Below are 21324 nucleotides of genomic sequence, written 5' to 3'. Positions count from 1 at the left end.
TTTTCGAGGTAAAAATATTTTACCCCATTTGATCACAACAAAATTAGACTTTTCATAAAAGGTAAAAATGTGTGTGGGTTTTTTATGACCTAAAGGGGTTCTCTTTGAAATCCGCGTTTTATCAGGTTTTTTTTAAAAACAACTACAAAATGGCTTCCCGCATCTCGTTTACACCAAACAGATTTAATTTTTTGGAAGTTTTTTAAATATTAATATATTATTTGCATTACTTGGTATTAAAAAAAAATAAATAAAATAGGCTATGCCAAACTACTTTTCTCAGCATTTGTTTTTCTCTAAAAAAAAAAAAAAAGCCACACAATGTGTTTATATTATTTTTAATAAATAGCCTAAATTAACAGATAGCCTATGCGTTTGATCATGGCAACGTTTACATTTAGATTCCCAATATAAGGCCTGAGATCTCTAAAAAAAAAAAAGAGAGAGAAAGAGAGAGAGTAATAGTATAGCCTATTTCATCAACCTTTCATAGAGTCTATTTCAAAACAATTGTCATTTTATCCTGCTGCATAGGCAAAATTTCTCTAAAACGAAAGCACCTACACCGCCATCAATCTGTCTGTACTATTCGCCATTCTGTTATGCTCTACACATGACAGATCCAGCTACACATCTGAGGGATGCGCATTTGGTGCTCTCATTTTCCACTATTCAACCGAACACCGCCATTTAACGATCCAGCTGGAGATGAGAGCCAGCTGCATTCATGTTAAAAGCACGGGCACTTCCTGGGCAGATCAGTTCACCACCTGGAGCTTTACGCAATGGAATATAATGCTCTGGTGATCAATCACAGGGGTGAGGCTTTGCCAGAACGCATTTATTAAGCTCATTTTCGGAGGTAGATGAAGAGTTATGCAATCATCGTTTCAATTGTATTCTCATTATAGATATATAGCTAATAATCCGAGTGGAATAAAATAAAACCGCAATGGTCTGTCGACAGAACCCTGCGTAATTCCTCAAACGTCCGTGCAGAAGAAGGGCGTTCCTGTGCTGGACCATCTTTACACCCGTGCATCAAGCTTTTTTTGTGTGTGTGTTAGTCTGGTACTCGTGCCACATATTTATAATTTAAACAACATGCAATGGGAATAAAACATATTCATGTCATGCTCCACTGATGCACAATGCGCATCCGCAACATCCCCAGAGTAATGTCCTCCCCGTTCAGCACAATGGCAGGGAAACAACCAGCCGCATCCAGGGGGAACTGAACGCCGAGGAACGCTTATGACACATGCAACGGCAAGGAACCATAAAAGAGCACGTACATATGGTTGAACATTAAACCTCAGTAGTCGAGGAGCATTAACATTATGATCTTACTTTCGCCAACGACCGCCTTTAATCCAATTGGTGCCATGATGCTCCTGAGTGTTCGCCCGTGTGCTGTATCTTCTCCTCCCTCTCCTCCTCTTGCTGTCTCTGGCAGAGCGGTGCTGCGCACTCACAGCAGCTGACTGCGGAGATTCGTCACTGCGTAACCGCCCCTCCCTCACGCGGGCTCGTGTTTGCCAAACGCTGAGGGCGCAGACACAGAATCACATTCACAAGACAGTGAATTCTTTCTTGATTTCAGTTTTTGTTTTCATGCCATGATCAATGGAGGTTGTAAAATATCCTTGGATCTTTTCTATGGTATTCATTGTTGGCCTTTGCGTGATAAAAAGAGAAGAGAAGCCACTAGGTTTAATATTTTACACTGACTTTTAATTTCACCACCAAACAAAGCAGTTTAGTTTACTTCATTAAATTAAAAACATACATTGGTAAATTACTAATTAAAGACAGGCTATTACATTATCAATGCAAATAAAAATTATTAATTCTCGTAGAGTAGCTATCATATGTGTGATCATCCTGCTGGATCTAGTGCTGCATTTTAGTGAGTTGAACATATTTTGACCGCATGAGGGCGCTAAACATCTACTAAACATGAACCATTCCACTTAGTTTCAGTGTTATAAAAAGACAGTTATTGGGAATAATCAAAATAATTATTTTAATATGTGATCCTGGACCACAAAACCAGTCATATGGGTCAGTTTTTTTAAATTGAGACTTATACATCAGCTGAATAAATAAGCTTTTCATTGATGTATGGTTTGTTAGGATAGGGTAATATTTGGCCGAGATACAACTGTTTGAAAATCTGGAATCTGAGGGTGCAAAAATCAAAATATTGAGAAAATTGCCTTTAAAGTTGTCCAAATTAAGTTCTTAGCAATGCATATCCACTCGCAAAATATTTTTTTAATATATATTTATGGTAGAAAATTTACAAAATATCTTCATGGAACATGATCTTTACTTAACATTCAAATGATTTTTGGCATAAAAGAAAAATCAATAATTTTGACCCATACAGTGTATTTTTGGCTATTGCTACAAATATACCTGTGCGACTGTCTGGTTTTGTGGTCCAGGGTCACATATATAATTATTTTAACTGTTTTTTACATACTAAAATAATATTATATTACAGTCATATTGTTTATTTTATAAATTATATTATTTAATTAAAAAAATGTTTTTATAAAATATAATTAGCTATTTTAAAAATATAGGCTATTTTTATATCAATATATCTAAATATTTTCATAATGTAATCATAATCTAATCATATTAAATCATAATATTTTATGAAAGTTATGACATTTTTTAATAATATTTTAAACTTTTTAGGAACTTATTTTATCTGCCATGAAAAAATATAAAATATTAAATTAAATTATAATATTTTATAAAAGTATTATTTTTAATAATAACTTTTAAACTGCACTTTTCAGGAAATTATATATTATATTATATTATATTATATTATATTATATTATATTATATTATATTATATATTCAGGAAATTATATATTATATATGTTATATCAAACTTCTGTGCCAAACTATAAAACAATATTATTATTATTACTATTATTATTATTATTATTATTATTATTATTATTAATAATAATAATACATAAATTTGTTTATTTATTTTTAATTAGGCCTATTTATAACATTTCTGAATTATTCATTATAAAATGTAGGCTATTATTATTATTAACAATTATGTATGAAATAAATAAATGATTATATCTTAATAAAATTATAAAATATAATTTTGCCCTTTCTTCCCTTTCCCTTGACTTAAAGAGAAAGCAGAGCAAGCCTAAAACAGATTCAGTGGTCATTTCAAAACTAAGACGGGTACCAATTTCCAATCCTATTTAATAAATAAATAATCAAGTAAAGCCCATCATAAAACAAAAGCTGTAGTCTATGCAATTCCCTGATCATATCAGACGCTTGATCTATAATCAGCTGTGATTAAAAAAGCAACAGAAGGTTTGTTGTGAAGTTGGGTGTGTCAGTCTGTGTAAACCACACCCTCTGAATGTCACTCATTTGACTGAACAAGTTTAAATGAGTCTTGTTTCTCACAGAGGGCGTCACACACACAGCCACTGAAGTCACGTCAATGCACAATGAACGCAACGCTCTGAAGTGTCCAGGGATGGTTAATTTGGAAGACACATTTCTGTAGTGTTTCCTAAGTTTCGGATACAAAGGAACTTTCCTCAATATCTGTGATTGTCATTTAAATCGCCATCATGGGTGATGTGATTTCTACCAACCTGGACGAAGGCAAGCGGGAGATGATTACAGGTAAAACGCGTTTGTCACTTTTAAAAGGGATGAAGCCATTTTCAGTACAATAATTTAAGCTTATATGCTTATAGTGAACGTGCATGGGCACAATAATCACAGTTGTTTAAGAAAGCCTATTGTGTACACCAAAGAAAACTTTGACGCGTTCGCGAGACGCGTTTTTTCACTTGGAAATCAAAGCGCTGTCTTCATTTACTCATCATTTACTGTCAGTTCATAACTTTAAGCCTAACTCGTTTTATGTTCCACGGAAAGAATAGAGAAAGTCATACAGGATTGTGCAAGAACATGAGGGTGAGTAAATGATGACAGAATTGTATTTGACACGGCGTCTTAAAAACGCGACGCAACACATAGCGCACATGTCTGTTGACCAACAATTAAAAAATAACTCAAACGGAATGTAAGAACGCGTGTCTAAACGCCCTCTATTATTCAAGTATACACATGCAGTGCAGTTAATGACATTCTGAGGCAATAGTGAGTAGTTTGTCTTAAAAACATTTGTTTTGAGTCGACGTTTTCCCACGCCATACACGTTTATTAGCGTTTAACTCTTTGGCAAAAACAGTTTTTCCTCTTTGCCAGCTTCACTCAGGTTTGATTGGGAGTGATTCATAGTATCCCCAGACCCTTTAATAGTAGTTTTGTGTCCACAAATAATATTTTCTGCTATAACTCTTTATAATAAGAAAATAAATTTAAAAACAAAAGTGTTCATGAAGCTTTTCACAGAGTATTTTGGCTGCATTATGGTTCCTCTAGTTGGTTTAGAGAACTGGTAAATATCCTCTACCTGTAGAGACATGCTATCATATACCATATATTAGTTCCTCTCCCAACCATGATGGGGACATAATCACGTTCTTTAAAAGAAATATGCTTTTCTCATTTAAGGGTTTTATTTGAAGAGGTTTGGAATAGCGCAATTGTGTTTACAACATTTGCTTTTGTTTAACAAGGCTTTTAGAGATTTTCTAGAAACTTCCAGGAACATTTCATAGATATCCTGTGCTACCAAACTGACACTTGGGAAAGGAAACGTTACCAGTCCATAATTTGTGACGTCAGTGGTGGTTACTTTGCATTGGAGCTGCGTCTCATCTTTTTCCCTCATGTCAATCATAGAAAGGATCTCTGGGTGAAAACAGACTTGATAAACATATAGCCTAAGTTTAGAACAACTTTCAGTTGTGGGAAAAAAAAAGGTTTCAGTGAAACAAACCGTTTGAAACAATATCCGAAAGTTATCATGGGAAAACAAAAGCTCTTTTGCCTGTGACTGGAAATATTGGATCATTACAACCTTGTATGTACACACACATACTCTTAGAACAAGTCAGGACTGGTTAACAAGTACAGGTTTCATTGTGTGTGTTTGAAGTACCAGTCTAGATCTTTCATTGATGATAGGCTTGAGTCACTTGAGGAGTTGCCACTTCATGAAATAATTGTCTCGTTATAAGCTCATTTCAGTGAGATCAATGCAGGTGGATATCATGCAGACGCTTGTGCTGATGCCATAAAATGCTATCTGCTGACTCAGCCTTCCTGAAATTCCACTGCTCTGAAATTAACTGTGGGATGATGTTTGGTCTTCAGAAGACAAAAAAGCCACCCCCATAGACTCTCCCTTTATGAAGCCCGGAGCAGTTATGAAGATGTTTGTGGTAGATGGACAGGAGGTCAGCAGGTTAATGGGAGGTTTGCACACAGGAAATTCCTCTTTAGACCTCCCTCATGAACTATTTGACTAATAGGGCTGGATGTTTTTTGAGAGAGTGAGATCAAGTATGAACGTGTCTTGGAGTAATAGGGAGGATCTTCTCAAGGTGTCCTCATACATCTGTCTCCCCCATGTCTTTCCCTCCCTCTTTCAATTCCATGGACAGTGCAGGGTTCATTTGCTGACTGTGCATGCGGGAGGGGATGTTTGTCAGCTTTTGGTCTTTATGGTTTGAAATTGATAGATTGCATATTGGACTTGTAGAGGTCAGCAGTGAGGTAAAAAGATCTAACTGGCTAACAGTTGAAGTTTTGTTAAAAAAAATGACTTAAGGTAGTCTTCGTAGCATCAATAAGAATGGGAATTATAAACCAATCAATAATGTTTTTTCACCGTTTTTCAGCAAAAGTGTCTGAATTATTAATCTTCCTTTTTTTTTTTTTTTATATTTATTTTTCTCTAAACTTTTCCACAGACTCTCTAGAATTCCCCCCAGTTTGAAAACCACTGCTCTACTATGTTTTAACATGCCCCAGTGGAACCCATCTTAAAATGTGGTGATTGACGTGATGTGCACAATGGCATTCAATTTCAGTGTTTATGTAGATAACATAGTTTTCCTGTGAATCGACGCCGGCACCTGTTCCGCCTGTGCCGAATGAGCGTCTAGAAACACTTTCTGTAAATATACATGTGAATGAATACTGTGGAATAGTCAACACTGAGCCAAAGCAAACCGAGTCTACAAGTTATTCTAGTTTAATACAATAGCGGGTCTGCTAGAGAACGGTCTGCCCTCACAGACACGCCGGCTGCTGCATTCTTGCAAACACAACAACATGCTTTTCATGTTCAAATGTCCTGTAACAAGAAGCTTCTAATCTGATGGAGGTGTAAGTGGAGAGATTCTTTCCTGTGGAGACCTAGGCCATGATACAGTAAACGGAAATACCCAGAAGGCCATGTGTACTTGGAGAGCTGTACTATAAATGCAGCTGACATCAGATGTGGCCGCCTTCCTTTTTCCGTCCTTGTCAGGTTGTTCCTTCCTGTTCTTATGGAAGCATCTCCATTCAGTTACATGCAAACACGTGCTAGCTTTCATCCCAGTACAGTGCCTCAAGTGATTGATTAACATGTTAATGTTAAATGCAAAGGATATTGTTTGCTGTAAAACTAGACCAAGATACTTTGAATATGACATTCAAATGTGATCGCCTCTGATCATGCGTCACCTTTTCCATTTATTGGCCTCTTTATATAAGCAAATTATTCTTAATAGCACCATCTTCTTTTCATAAAGCTTTGATAAGCCTGCAGGCTCAGGTCTTTACATTTTTAATGTGTATTTTCACACTGTGTCCATGTGTGTATTTCCACACTTGACTGTTTTTGCAACTCTTTCTCTCTTTATCAAGAACGCCCTTTAATTGTTGACCTCCTTTTGTGTTCTAACCCTATTGAATTTCTGGAAAGCGTGGATCAGCATTTTCGCAGATAAAATATGTTTTCAAAAAACTGTGAAGATGTTGTAACAGAATACATGGTGAGGGTTGCACAGTTTGGCCAAAAAAAATATAAATATTTTTTATTTATTTATAAATATTATTATCTCACATGGCAGTGTATTGTATAAGTGATTATGATTTGTTTTTTTAACTATTTTATTTTAAATTATTACATTATTTTTCAAAAAATAGAATATAGGCCTATTGAAATTATTATTAATATCTGTATTATTATTTTATAAGAACAACCATATATTATTAGTTGGACAATAGTAGATTTTGAAGCATGCACATTATATATTTAAATAAATTGCAGCCTTTTGTGATTTTAATAAGAAGCACATAATACCTGATTTAATGATATGGCCGTAACCACCATAGACATTAAGAGGGACAAGCCTCTTAATGAAAAGCCCCCCCCCAATAATTAGAAAAGGCCAAATTGTCCCCACAATATTTGAAATTCTTGCACTGCTTTGCTGCACTAAATTATGCAGCGCTCTCCATCATGAAGCATCAGTTTAACGTTGAAAAAGAGTGAGGTAAGCTGTAAATGGCGTAACATTTAAAGGGTTAGTTTACCCAAAAAATACATTTCTGTCATCAATTACTCACCCTCATGTCGTTAAAAACCCGTAGGACCTTTGGTTATCTTTGGAACACAAATTAAGATATTTTGATGAAATCCGAGAGTTTACATCCGAATGCTGGCTCAGTATTGGCTGGCTCTGGTCACGTGAGCAGCACAACACATGCATGTGATGCTGATGCAGGAGCCGGCCAATAATGAGCCAGCGTTTGGACGTAAACACAGAAGCTCTGCAACGAAAAGAGCACATGAGAATGACGGGGACAGAAAAATTTGTTGAATAAAGTCATTACTTTTTGTGCGCAAAAACAAAACAAAAATATCCTCATCTCTTCATAATATTAAGGTTGAACCACTGTAGTCACATTGACTATTTTAACGATGTTTTTACTATTTTTCTGGACCTTGAATATGGTAATTTCGTTGCTTTCAATGGAGGATAAAAAAACCTCTCGGATTTCATCTAAAATATCTTAATTTGTGTTCCGAAGATGAATGACACACACACGCAGGCATAGGCTAATGATGTGTGGTTGGCAGTGAACCATCACTTTGTATTTCACTCTCTAATCCTAGTCAATTAAAAATGTTGAAACAAGTTACAGCTGTTTATGCGTTTTTCTGTGTGTGTGTTTGCGTCTTTGTTTTCTTGCCTAATTGTTATTGGGGACGATTCACAACTAAAAGACTAAACTAACTCAACAGGTTTATAACATTTTGTGAGCTTTAAATGTTTATGCGACCATTTCACCCAAATAAACCTCCAACAAATGCAAACTGCAATTTACAGTAATCTTTGCAGCTGTAAGGTGATCATTTCTTTCCTCTGCTGCGGTCCTGCTTAAAATCTAACATTCTCGTGTGTCTGTTCCAACCTAGCCCGCACCAGTGCTGTGATGGCAGAGTTTGAGAGGTTTTATGAGCAGCAGTACGCCGTGGCTTTGTTCAACAGTGTGCGCTTTGAGATTGAAGGAGGAGGCAATATCCAGACACAGCTACTACATAGAAAGGTAAAGTCCCCCATATTTCCATGAATTTCACCTTTACATCTTTCCAGAGATGTAGATACCAGAGGGAAAAAGGCATGATAAAGAAATGCCCAGCCGAGGTTAAAGTGAGATAAGAAATAAGTCTCCTTGCCCCCCCATAACAAAAGCACAAACACAAAGGCACATAAAGACTTCAGTTGCCATTCCACCAACTGATGAGTCAAAGGATCTTGGGTAGTTCTGGCTTTCTAATGCCCATTGTCCATCAAATTTATGCTGGTGCTCGTGCCAGCCCACTTTTCCACTGACTTGAGAGATGAACAATGACATAACTAACAACATAACCAGGTCACAAATGAACTTTGAACATTACTGTCTTTTAATTGTTGATGCAGCTGTCAAGAGCATAGCAATCAATTCACATAAGTAATATTAGTAATTATATATTTTATTTAGATAGACGGGGGAAACATTAATATGGCTGGAGCTACTGTCCAACACATGGGAACGAGATGTCCATCAACTGATTATGTATCGCCCCCATGGGCATTCCATGTGTAGACGAGTTTTAAAGGGGTGGTTTATTATGATTTCACTTTTTTAACTTTAGTGAGTGTGTAATGTTGCTGTTAGAGCATAAACAACATCTGCAAAGTTAGGATGTTCAAAGTTCAATGCAAAGGGAGATATATTCTTTTAAAGAATTCTCAGTTTAAAGACTACAACAAATGGCTGAGCTTCTTCCCGGGTTGGTGACATCACTAACCCTAAAATTTACATAAATCTCGCCCCCGATAACATGCAACAAAGAGTGTGAGGCCATGTTATTGCAATACAGTATGTAACACAAATGCAATAGCATGTCAAAAAAGCAACATGACAAGTTATAACCGTATTTAAAGGTCCCGTTCTTCGTGATCCCATGTTTCAAACTTTAGTTAGTGTGTAATGTTGTTGTTAGAGTATAAATAAAATCTGTAAAATTTTAAAGCTCAAAGTTCAATGCCAAGCGAGATATTTTATTTAACAGAAGTCGCCTACATCGAACGGCCAGTTTGGACTACATCCCTCTACTTCCTTCTGTAATGACGTCACTAAAACAGTTTTTTGACTAACCTCCGCCCACAGGAATACACAAGAGTTGCGTTTGTAGAGTGTGTTTGTCGCCATGTCGTCGAAACGCTGTTATTTTCATCCCGCAGTTCAATCACCGGGTCTGATTCCGGCTCAAATTGATAGGGTAAAATTAAAGACATGTTTACAATAACACTGAGCGCGTGCATCTCCACGTTATGGTAAGAGGCGTGACTTTTCCGGGCAAGGTGCGCTCAGAGCTGTCGAATCACAACACAGGAACCGCTGGCACAATCAGAACTCGTTACGTATTTCTGAAGGAGGGACTTCAAAGAACAAGGAAGTCATCAGCCCGTTTTTATGACAGTGGAAACAGCGGTATACAGATAAGTAAATTATGTGAAAAATACTGTTTTTTTTTACACGCGAAACATGAACACATGTTATATTGCACAATATAAACACAATCAAAGCTTCAAAAAACCACAAAAAACGGGACCTTTAAACTAAACTATACCTGTTATATCTTCATGCAGCACATATTCTCTGGCACTGTAGGCATCTCACAACAGTTCCCACATGAACGATTTATAGATTATCATGACAGAATATGTTTATCAATGACTTTAAGATAGTTAACTCCACATCAGATACATAAATTCATCAACTAACCATTCAAAAACATCCTGTTGCATTCTACATGTTGTCACTTCTTGAGTCGCTCCATCAGTGTCCGACTCTGTTTTGAACATAAAAGGCTAAACAGTTTCTAACATTAAGTGAGTCTGCGTGAGGTAATCAGCGCTGTTAACATGAGCTCTTGAAACTCCGCCCTCTTCTTGAGAGCAGCAGCTCATTTGCATTTAAAGGGACATACACAAAAACAGAGCGTTTTTACTCGCCCTCATAAAGTGACAAATTTAACATGCTATAAAAAATTATCTGTGCGGTATTTTGAGCTAAAACTTCACATACACTCAGAGACTTATTTTACTTCTTGTAAAAGTGGCATTATATGACCCCTTTGGGGAAAAAAAAAAAACCTTTACTTGTTGTGGAAATTATCCCACCCACCTTGCCCTAATTGTTTCTGGTTTGAGACCAGCAGGCCTAAGGAGCCTAAACCAGCTTTTCTGCAGTAGAAAATGTCAAACAGTTCAAAGTTTGTGATCTGGAATTGGGCTTGAGAGATGATGATCCGAAGAACGCAAAGTCCCTCTGTTGTCTCAGTTATCTTAACTAATGTGTAGAAAGTTAAAAACCCAGTCAGCAGCCTTCAATTTTGAACATTTTTCCTTTCTCTTTCGTCTCAAAATTCCCTATATCTCCAATTATCAATTGTCCATGAAGTCATTTGATCTCAACTCAAGACAGAAATCTAGACTATGGCCAAGAAAAACACTTCTCAAGAATTGTGCACAATCATTTTTGAAGTCCCTCAATTGTTATGAGCCAAGACAGCTGGACTTGAAAATATTTGTCTATTTTATTTACATTTGGTTTCAAAGATTAACCGATTAACCGTGTTCAAAGGCATGTTCACTTACTAGTGGTAAATTCAGCATCCATTAGCAGAAAGATGTGGCTTTGATTGTAGACATAACACAACCTTGAAGGTCTTTTATGTACCAGTTGCTCCACCCATTTCTTATTTTAGGCTAAATCACTCAGATCAATGTTATATAAACACATCTTGAGCTAGCCTCTTTGTTATTCCAGACTGTTGGGAGTGTTTCATGTTGGTCTTCTAAACACCATTCATTGATTTGTTTAGTCATGCTTTCATCTTGTACAATGATTTTGATTCACATTCATTTAAAATATGTTTGTTCCCACCACAGGACCCTCTGAAGAACAAGTCCATCTTCTCCGGAGGTCTGTTTCAGTATCTGGAAGAGAGCAAGAAATGGAGAAGTCGCTTTTTGTACGTGGGAGACTCCTACAACATCAGCTTGTATGAGAGCAAAGCGGTGAGTGTAAACTGCTGAGTGTTTTTTTTTTTCTTTTCTCTCTCACTGCAAACACACCCAGCTCTGATAATTAAATGTAAACAAAGGAAAAATGGTCTGAATGTTAATCTCGTATTATTGGACCTCACTTAAAGTGTATTGTTGTTAGTGGCATGTATGTCATTTCCCCAGCTGCAGAGTGATTCTGAACTGTCTGTTTCCTCCACAGGCACATGATCGAGGTCTACACTCCAAAGGGGTCATTAACTGTGCCGGTTACAGAGCCCTAACCTCTATGGAGGAATACCTGGGGCTTCTCAACAATAGCCTGAGTGGTGAGAAATGAAATATGATAAATAAATAAAATGATACAAAAAAAGTAGCATGTTTAGAAAGTCCTATCGAAATCCTAAAAGTTTCTAATGGGAATATAGTACATTATATTAATGAAGTCCAACTTAAAAAAATATTTACATACAAAAAATTATACTTATACTTATTATTATTATTATTATTACAAAATTATTTATTTATAAGAAAGTTTAGTAACACATTATTTAAAGCCTTTATGTATAATGCATATAAAGGTATTAATAATGTATGTTACAGTGCACTATATCATTTCATAAATAATTGTAACCAAAGTTAAAATGCTTTAAAATAGTTGCAGATTCCTTGTTACATCTGAAATTGGTTGTTTGTCGTGTTTTCATCTAAAGGTGTGACAATAAATGGATAGTCTAATCCGTGTAATTTGAAATCATTGTGTTCATCTTCTTGTATTGTCTGTTGTTTTAGATGCAAAGGCCAAAGTGGCTAGTGCCCCATTTCTGAAGTGCCCCACACAATTTCCCATCATCTTGTGGCATCCATATGCTCGTCATCACTACTTCTGCGTGATGACAGAGAAAGAACAGACAAAGTGGCATGCCGTCTTCCAGGACTGTGTGAGACACACCAACAACGGTGAGTCACAGTCACAAACAGTGACCAAACTTAAATTTACATCATGTGTGTTTTTGTTAGTGTATCTTCTTTGCTGAGTTTAAAAAGACCTATCTTATCTACTTTATTCATCTACTGTATATCACATTCGTAGGAAATGGTGGTTCCTGTGTTAATGTTCCTTCCTTGTTTTGTGCTCACTAAAGAATCACAATGTCATGAGAATGTTGCTGTAGTTTGTCAGGGAAAAGTAAAGCTGCTGGAGAAGTAGATTTTGCCAGGTCAACTACTTTCCTGTGCTCCAAAATAACTTTAAAACAGATTAAAACAACATTTGCTGCGTAATCGGTTGTTTCTGATTTACTTCACAGTGAGAGATGAATCCCTGTCACTCAAGCATAGTCTAGAGAGAGTTTCTAGCTAAATGTTTTTAGAAATCCCTGCATGCTTTTGTAAAAATTCACAATATATTACGTTCAGCTCCACCCTCACAAAATCACCTGTCTTCTGGCTCATTGTCATATTTCAAATCACACAACAGGGTGTGTGTCTGTGTTTGTGAGGGGGGGGAAAAAGGTTGTCACAGGTTGTGAATGCCTTTGAAATTACTTTAAGGTGTGGAGGATGTTCCTTTTGTAATTTTAACTGATGTTAAATATCCCATGCAAGAACTGTGAACTTAATAGTCCTTATTATGTGTTTTTAATTCATCATTAATGCACTGATGTCTTCTAGGAATTCATAGAATAGCATAGAAATTCAGTTAGAAAATGGTTTAACCAAGTCAAATTAAATAGAAGGTATAACTTTGTTTTATAAACTAGCATTCATTCGAGGTTGGATTAAGATAATATTTTTATTCAGCAAGATGCATTAAATTGATGAAAAATGACAGTAAAGACTTTTGTAATGTTACAAAAGTTTTCTGTTTCAAATAAATGCTGTTCTTTTGAACTTTCTATTCATCAAAGAATACTAAAAAAATTTATCAGCCTTTCCACAAAATAATATCATAAGAAGAAATGTTTCTTGCATACCAAATCAGCATATTAGAATGATTTCTGAAGGATCATGTGACACTGAAGACTGGAGTAAAACTCAGAGCCAAATAAAATTCAGCTTCGCCATCACAGGAATAAATGACAATTTAAAATATTTTAGAATATAAAACAGTTCTATAGGGGTAGTTCAGCCAAAAATGAAAGTACTGTCATCATTTATTGGTTCTTACATCATTTCCATTCTCAGGTTGTTCGAAACCTGTATAAATGTCTTTGTTCTGCTGAACACAAAGGAAGATATTTGGCAGAATTTTTGTAACCAAGCAGATCTCGCCCAAGATCTGCTTGGTTACAAATATGCCTCCAAATATCTTCCTTGAACAACTTGAGGGTGAGACAATTTTCAATTTTGGGCGAACTATCTCTTTAAATTGTAACAATATTTCACAATATCACTGGCTGTTTTACTTTTTGATCAAATAAATGCAGAAGAGACTTAATTCAAAAACATTTTTAAAAATCTTACCGGCCCCAAAGTTTTGAATAGTATATTGGATGGTGTGAACCAAAAAAGTTTAAATTGAAAATGTTAAGAGTGCCTAAAGAGTGTCACACTGTAGATGTTGCAAAACTAATAAAAGGAGGAATTGTATTTATTGGCTGCTATCAGAATTGCACAACTTGCAGAACCGCATAGCTCCAACATGTTGCCAGTCGTTGACTGCTAACTGAACATCCTCTGACCAAATGTCAACACCTTCCCATAATGCCCTAAGGTAGATCAGAGCCACTCTCAGTTGGGCTTGTCAAGACATGACAGCAAATTACTAGCTTTGTGGATCATAAATGATAATGACATAAGGTTTCAAAACCAGATAGATACCATACAATTTACACAGATATATAACATCAAATACCCCTTGGTATCTCCCTGGGATGTGTTGAGAGACTGCTATGCTGAATGTGATTTAGAGGTGTGTCGTATAAACCGTAAAGCTATATTGCTCATGGCCTGACCTGAAGAGGCATATAAGAATCAGATGTTTTTTGCATTCCTTCTCACTTGTCTGTCCACTTTGAGGAAACCCAGACCTCCCTGCTCTCGTCAGTCAGAGAATGATCTTGTTAACTTGAGTTTTGAAATAATTCATTAGCCAGGGGCTGCATGCAGTGACCTTCCTGCTGCATTACCTGCAGAAATAATGCAAACCATTTTACTTCCATATTGGAACATTTTTCATGTTTGTGACATAAACAGGAGAAAAAAATGTTGGGTGGGGCTTGATTTTATCCATTATGAATTGATTCTGAAAAGTTTTGAAGATTAAAAGGCAAGTTTTACCATGAACATCTTGGTTTAAAATGTTAAAGCTTCTTTTTGATGTATTTAAATTAAACTGTACTATTGACAAGGAGATAGATAGATAGATAGATAGATAGATAGATAGATAGATAGATAGATAGATAGATAGATAGATAGATAGATAGATAGATAGATAGATAGATAGATAGATAGATAGATAGATAGATAGATAGATAGATAGATAGATAGATAGATAGATAGATAGATCATGCACAATAAGATGAGGAATGTGCATTAATTAGAGTAAATGTTGACTCCTCTTCAAGAGGAAGTGTTGTTCCTCAGCCCGTTTCGCATATTGATTTAAAATTAACATGTAACTTGGGACTTCATCCCAGTCCCAGATCAATATGTACGGCAAACATGAAAGCTCTCTAGCTTGCCTCGAGGCTTTTTAAAATCTGACTCAGTTACAGGCCAAAACAGACAGTCATGAGTGCTAGAAGTTACACGGTGAATATAATTTGCATTTGAGGCAGCAGGGAAGGGCTCTGCAAAATCCCTGAGACTTGCATGAAGCCGAGCACAAAGATGACTTAATGTTGTTGCTCTGCAAGCGTGAGAATGCAGCTCTGTGTTTTGATGATGGGGGGGTTACCAAAGGGTAGAGATCAACCACATGCAAAGCTGTGGTATTACAGCAGGTGCTCAAAGTGCTTGGGTTTTATTGCAGCAATGGATAAAATCCAGGTGAATTATACACCATCAAAGGCACACAAAGGCCTTTCATAGAGCCAAGATAAAGCAAACCACAGATACACTATACATTTTTTTTTTTTTTTTTTTTTTTTTTTTTTTTTTGCTATCTGAATTTGAACTAAGGCTGTTTAAGTTGTGGAATGGGACAAAAAATAATGAAATGCTTAACTTAGGTGATTCAATGCCAGTTTTGCATTCTGAACATTTTTTGTTCATCTAGTAATTGTATTCTAGTCATTGTTCTGACAGTCTGTGGTGGTTGTTAGTCACTTGTTTTGTTTTAGTCATACCTGTCTCATTGGCAACTGGGACAGTTGGTATTCAATCATATCATCACACCCATTATGACATCATAGTAAGGAGACCCATGGCAGAAAGGAAACAAACAGGTTTTAAAATTGAAGTAGAGTAGAATGTCAGTTTCATATATGGAGTTGTTGACAGTTGTAATACACAGTCAAACCGAACACTTTGAATTCAGCTGAACTTTAATAACAGCCTTTTGCACTAAGTAATGGGCATCTTTTGACCATCTGTTTAGTTAACGCCCACATGTGTATCTGAAGAGCTTTGACTTTGATATGATGCTAGTATAATGCTTCCCATGTAGGTTAAGATATTTCTGGCATTTCTGCTCTAATTATGACAAAGCTGTTTATTTTCAGACTGTGAGGAAGTGCGTATTGATTTTATGTTTTTCATTCAATTAAAATAAAACCTCACCCATCCATGTTGAGAAATATTTCTCTTATTTCTATCTATAACCTCACTGTTACTGTCCCCCCCTCCCCCGTTGTTTCAAAAGGTCTTTTTTTTTCCCCCCATGTTGTAAGTTTTACTTTCTGAAAGTAGTTACAGTTTTCATAGTACATTTGATAATCAGTAATTTTCATGGTGCATTTTGTATGGCCCCTTTAAAAACCAAAAATGTGAATATTAATAATATAGTCAATATGTGCTTGTAAAATTCAGTCCATTGTGGGTTCATTTGTTTTTGGACCTTTATGTTTGCTTGCTCTGGAAATATCTTTCCTAAAGATTTAGAAAGAAATGTCATTTAAAAGCTTAAATGTTTGATTCATTATTGATTCAGAGATGACACATTGCTTTTGAAACTTGTTTAGTTCTTGTGATTTTTTTTTTTGGCCCAAATGAGAAATGCTCCAGTGAACAAAACAGTAATGGTAAGCATGCACACATGCGGTGGCAGAGAAACCCTGGGAACCAGCCATCCCAGGAGTCTCGGCTAACCACCGTGCAGCCCCGTGCCAGAGGAAGCCCACGCTAAACTCTACCATATGTACTATTTTTGCTCAAGACTCTCGCATTGAGTTTCTCAGGGCTGCCAGCTCGCCAGAGAAAACGAGTGCAGCTTTTTTTTTCCACCCGACACTAAATGCACACAATCAGCCACATTCATGTTTACTTTTGATATAAGGTGTCTCTAGTTAGGACTGTTGGTGTTATTATCAGTGAAGGTGTTTGGGGATGAGGGGGCTTGATACTGATTTTGGGGTTATTGTGTTTTATCAAGCACAGAACTCTAGGGACTTTCTCTGATCAGACTGCTGACAAATGCATCTAGTGTTTTCACATGGGGCTCATGCCAAGAAAAGCTAGTTATTTTCTACATTCCTCCATTTCTCTCTCTCTCTTTCTGAGTCTTGGAAAATGGACGCTGAGTGGATTTCCTGTTCCTGACAGACTGTTACACAGTCCATCTCTCCATCTCTCACTGCTGACTTCCTGTCTTTGTGTCGGCCAATCTGAAACTCACTGCAGTATGCAGACACACACACACACACACACACACACACACACACACACACACTCCCCATCATCAGCTCTTGTCTTGTGAGTGTTTGTGCAGCTTGCCATTGCTCAAGTCCATCTGTGTTTGTCTTTCCTTGTGTAACTTTATGGATCACACTCACTTCCTGCTGGCTACAGGAAAGCAACTCTAAAAGGTTATCAATGTCCCAAAAGACTCAAATGTCCCCAAATAACAGCTGTTCAGATTGACTTTTAGTATCAGCAGGAGTGTGACTGTTTGGTGCTGTTTGATTGTCATCTATGTGACGAATTGGGTTCCTTTCAGCAGCTCTGATGCAGAGTGTTTTACGTAAACGGTCCCACATTAGAGCACATTATCCATATTCACTACAGAACAATGTAATTATATCATCATTTAAGTGTTTTTTCTGACAAGCCTTGTCACATTAGGTCTTGTGGATTCTCTGCTTGAGTAGTGGTAGCTGTAGTTTCCACAGACTCTTGTTGAAAGTCAAGGTGTCCAAGTGATGATAAGGTCTTTTAGTGCAGGTCGTTTCTTGAGCACAACTTATTCTTGAAAAGTTAATCCATTTATTTTTTTTTATTTTTTTTTTGCTGTACCTGCTTAACGTGGTTTTAGGAGTGATTTATTTCTCCTTTATAGTCCAATTTGGTCTACCAGTCATCACCATCTTGGACCGGCAAAGAACTTCAAATGCTGGTTATGATTGTCCAGATTTCTCCTTTGTTGTCTTGAGTTCAAAACCGCTTGTTGCCAACCAATCTAATCCGTCTAAATCAATATTGTTAGTGCAAATTTTGTATGGTTTTACAAACTTTTATGATTCATCCAAAAGTATGTGGACACCCTTGTTGAATATTTAATTTCATTAAACCCTGTGAATTTAATAGGGAGTTGCTTATGTAACGTCTTGTTTCTTGATCTCTCTCTAGGACTGTCAGAAGAGTGCAAGGTGTCGACACCGGCTTTCACGGATGCCCTACGACTCTACAGGCAGTTCAAGGGTCACTACGGCACCTGGGACTTGATGTGTGGAGACCAAGCACAGGTTAGTGAAGGTCATTTATGTTTGGAACATCTGACAGCTGTCGTAATTAAACGTCCTTCATACAAAAAAGGATGCTTTGCATATAAAATACATCGTTCCAGTGATGGCTGAATTCCATAATACAACTTGTACAGTATATTTATTACGTTTAAGTTGCTGTCTAATGGGCCGCAGACACACTCTTTGACTCATGGGAATAAGAATGAAGGAGAAACCAGTCTCCCTGAAAAAGAATTCGAGAGAGAGGAGGAAAGAACAGATCACACAGTGTTTATCCCTGTGCACTTCAGTTTTCCTTGGATCATTTGGATTGAGTTTCTTGTGCGTGTCCTCAATCGAGGCGTTATGTGCCTGAGACAGGTGGGAGGGCACCCAAACTCTGAAAGTGAGAATATTCATTTCACTGAGAATTTTGGCAATGGGGAATTTGTGAGAATCTAGGTCAAAAATCAGGACTGTATTTCCAAAAAGCATCGTAAGCCTAAGTTGATCATAGAACAATTGCCAAAAATGGTCTCTACAATCAGCTTAGGCTTAAGATGCTTTTGGGAAACGCAGACTATTCCTACCAGCTTAAGGTGGTCAAGTTTTTTTCAAAGTCGTCTTCCAGCCCTAGCCAGCCCAGACTACCAGATTAAACTTTGGCGACTAGCTGGTAATGAAGCTGATAATCCATCTGGACCAGTTAATGACAATAAATAATCAGCTTAGACCTGTTAGAAACTACTTCAAACCAACTTCCATCAGGTGTTGGTCTAAGCTGGGCTTTTTTTAAAAGGTAAATTTAAATTTACAAGCACAGGTGGAAGTGTTAAATTTGGCTCTGTTGCTGACACTCTTAAACAGGCCATATTCTACAGTTTTGTATCTCTTATTAGGGGTTCAAGTGTGAAGCACTGAAACAGAGAAACCAAACTGTAAGACTTGAAACTTTAAGGGCTGATAGTACTCACACAGTCTACAACGTCACCAAGGCTTGCCCCGATTGGCCTGACAGGAGCGGCTGATTGGTCAAAAGTACGAAATCGTTCCTAAACTCCTAAACCGTACATTTTTATTTTTTTTATTTTTTTTATTTATTTTTTATTTTATTTTTTTTTGGGAAAAACCTACTTTTTGCAAATTAGTCCTAGGTTTTTAGCCCGATCGGAATCAAACCAGTGCAGCAAGTTTTTCTGTAGTCTGATTGTCAGTAATTATCAAAAAAAGTTTAAATTTCAATTCAGGCTCCCTAAAGGCAGGAACACACCAAGCCGAAGGCTGGCCCTCGGGCAGTTTTTGTTCATTGACGACTAAGTTTTCTCAGTGTGTTCCGCACCGTAGACTGAAGTTGGCGGCTTTTCGGCTGATTCGACATGTTGAATCGCCATCGGAGCTTGTCGGTCCATCGGGCCATCTGATCATTCTGATTGGCTGTTCAGCTACTGCCACCTGCTGGTTCGGAAAGGCATTTCATCTTACGCAGGCGCAGATTGGACGTGCTACTTGGCCGTTGAGTGTCGGTTTGGTGTGTCAGGCCAACTTTGGACACAGACGCTGCCGACGTGAGCCAACCCCGAAGTCTGCTTTCTAGTTCGTCGGCGTTGGCTTGGTGTGTTCCTGCCTTAAGGGCTGCCAAAACTATCAAAATGGCTATAACTTGTGAATGGAATGAGATATTTTCACCAAACTCAGCACACCTATGTAAGAGCACATTCTCTGGTTGGATAAAAAGCACATGGTGACTGGCCACTTGGTGGTGCTATAACATGGCTATAACTACTACACTGTTGACTTGAAAATTGGCATTCATTGTCTTTGTCCAAGGTGCCATGACTGTCTGAGGACATTGACGAAAAACATGTCTGGAATCGGCCAGTTAAGTTTGAGCTGCTATCAGACAAGGTTAATGGAGGCCACTCGGAACGAAACTTGCAGGGCCTGTTTGATTCACGGCCCTAGAGGCCTGTGAGAAATTCAAAAGAAATCAGCCACCGGGGGCGCCTTTGCATTTTTCACGTGCGTAAAGGATTGTGTATCGCACGATTTTTCACACATGCCCACGACATTCATACCACGTGGTATAACTCCTCATTCTGAGCAACTGTCCACCGAATAATTCTTTAATATTAAAGATTATTTCAAAAACGTACTTTGGTGAACTACTACTTGGTTTTTCCCTTATTTTCTTATGTTTGTCATGATTTGCCATTTGCCATGCTATATGACCCTTAGAAACTCTGTGACCCTTAAACTGATGCTGTACTGTTCCTTTAAGACATCTATATGAAAATTATCCAAATTTGAGTGGCTAGCCTCCATGTACTTAATACTACCGTTAGTGCTGAATGTCGCTGATCATTTAATGTGCTAATATTTGTGACATCATAACAATTCTTTCTGAATGACCCATTTCTCAGTCCTAAACTCATTTAAACACATAAACACACCAAAATACAGTGTTTTCCATCTTTCTGTCTGACCTGAAGCCCATTTCTAAAAGACTTGCTTTTTTTAAGCTTCATTTTGATAAGTCAGACTGATCACTCTGTATTTAAGATCTCTACTGTTCTGGAGCAGCACAAACCCTCAATAACGTTGAAACCACAGAGCAGAGAGACAGCTGAGAATGTGTCATTAGAGGGGTGAGTTATGGTCAGGTCTGTGTGGTTTATCCTGCTGTCTCATTTTAGTCATAATGTGCTGGAAATAACATTTAGTTTCTAATAGATTTAGGAATGTCTGTCTAGCTCGCTTTCTCACGTACGCACACAGATTTGAATAAAATGCAAACGTTAAAATGATTGGGTGCTGGTTGCCCTTACACATGCACACACACGCACACACACACACACACACACACACACACACACACACACACACACACACACACACACACACACACACACACACACACACACACACACACACACACACACACACACACACACACACACACACACACACAC

General features: G+C 37.3%; 2 protein-coding genes across 6 annotated transcripts in view; one reads left to right on the top strand and one right to left on the bottom strand.

The window, feature by feature from the left end:
* stxbp1a (syntaxin binding protein 1a) overlaps positions 1-1501 on the bottom strand; it is a 42182-nt gene extending 40681 nt beyond the window's left edge. For both annotated transcript variants that reach the window (XM_048165230.1, XM_048165231.1), the window contains exon 1: positions 1351-1501. In XM_048165230.1, coding sequence (XP_048021187.1) covers positions 1351-1387 — 37 coding nt within the window. In that variant the 5' untranslated portion in view covers positions 1388-1501. The remainder of the gene's footprint in view (positions 1-1350) is intronic.
* niban2a (niban apoptosis regulator 2a) overlaps positions 1-21324 on the top strand; it is a 34299-nt gene that overhangs the window by 1746 nt on the left and 11229 nt on the right. For 3 of the 4 annotated variants that reach the window (XM_048165229.1, XM_048165228.1, XM_048165227.1), the window contains exons 2-6: positions 8393-8523; positions 11418-11546; positions 11755-11860; positions 12324-12491; positions 18261-18376. In XM_048165229.1, coding sequence (XP_048021186.1) covers positions 8410-8523; positions 11418-11546; positions 11755-11860; positions 12324-12491; positions 18261-18376 — 633 coding nt within the window. In that variant the 5' untranslated portion in view covers positions 8393-8409. Of the gene's footprint in view, positions 1-3449; positions 3688-8392; positions 8524-11417; positions 11547-11754; positions 11861-12323; positions 12492-18260; positions 18377-21324 lie in introns of those variants that run through there. The other variant, XM_048165226.1, reaches the window with a different exon arrangement.

Source organism: Megalobrama amblycephala, linkage group LG18, assembly GCF_018812025.1.
Source record: "Megalobrama amblycephala isolate DHTTF-2021 linkage group LG18, ASM1881202v1, whole genome shotgun sequence".
Taxonomy (NCBI): Eukaryota; Metazoa; Chordata; class Actinopteri; order Cypriniformes; family Xenocyprididae; genus Megalobrama; species Megalobrama amblycephala.
The sequence above is the reverse complement of the archived record's forward strand: the minus strand, read 5'-3'. Positions and strand labels throughout refer to the sequence as shown.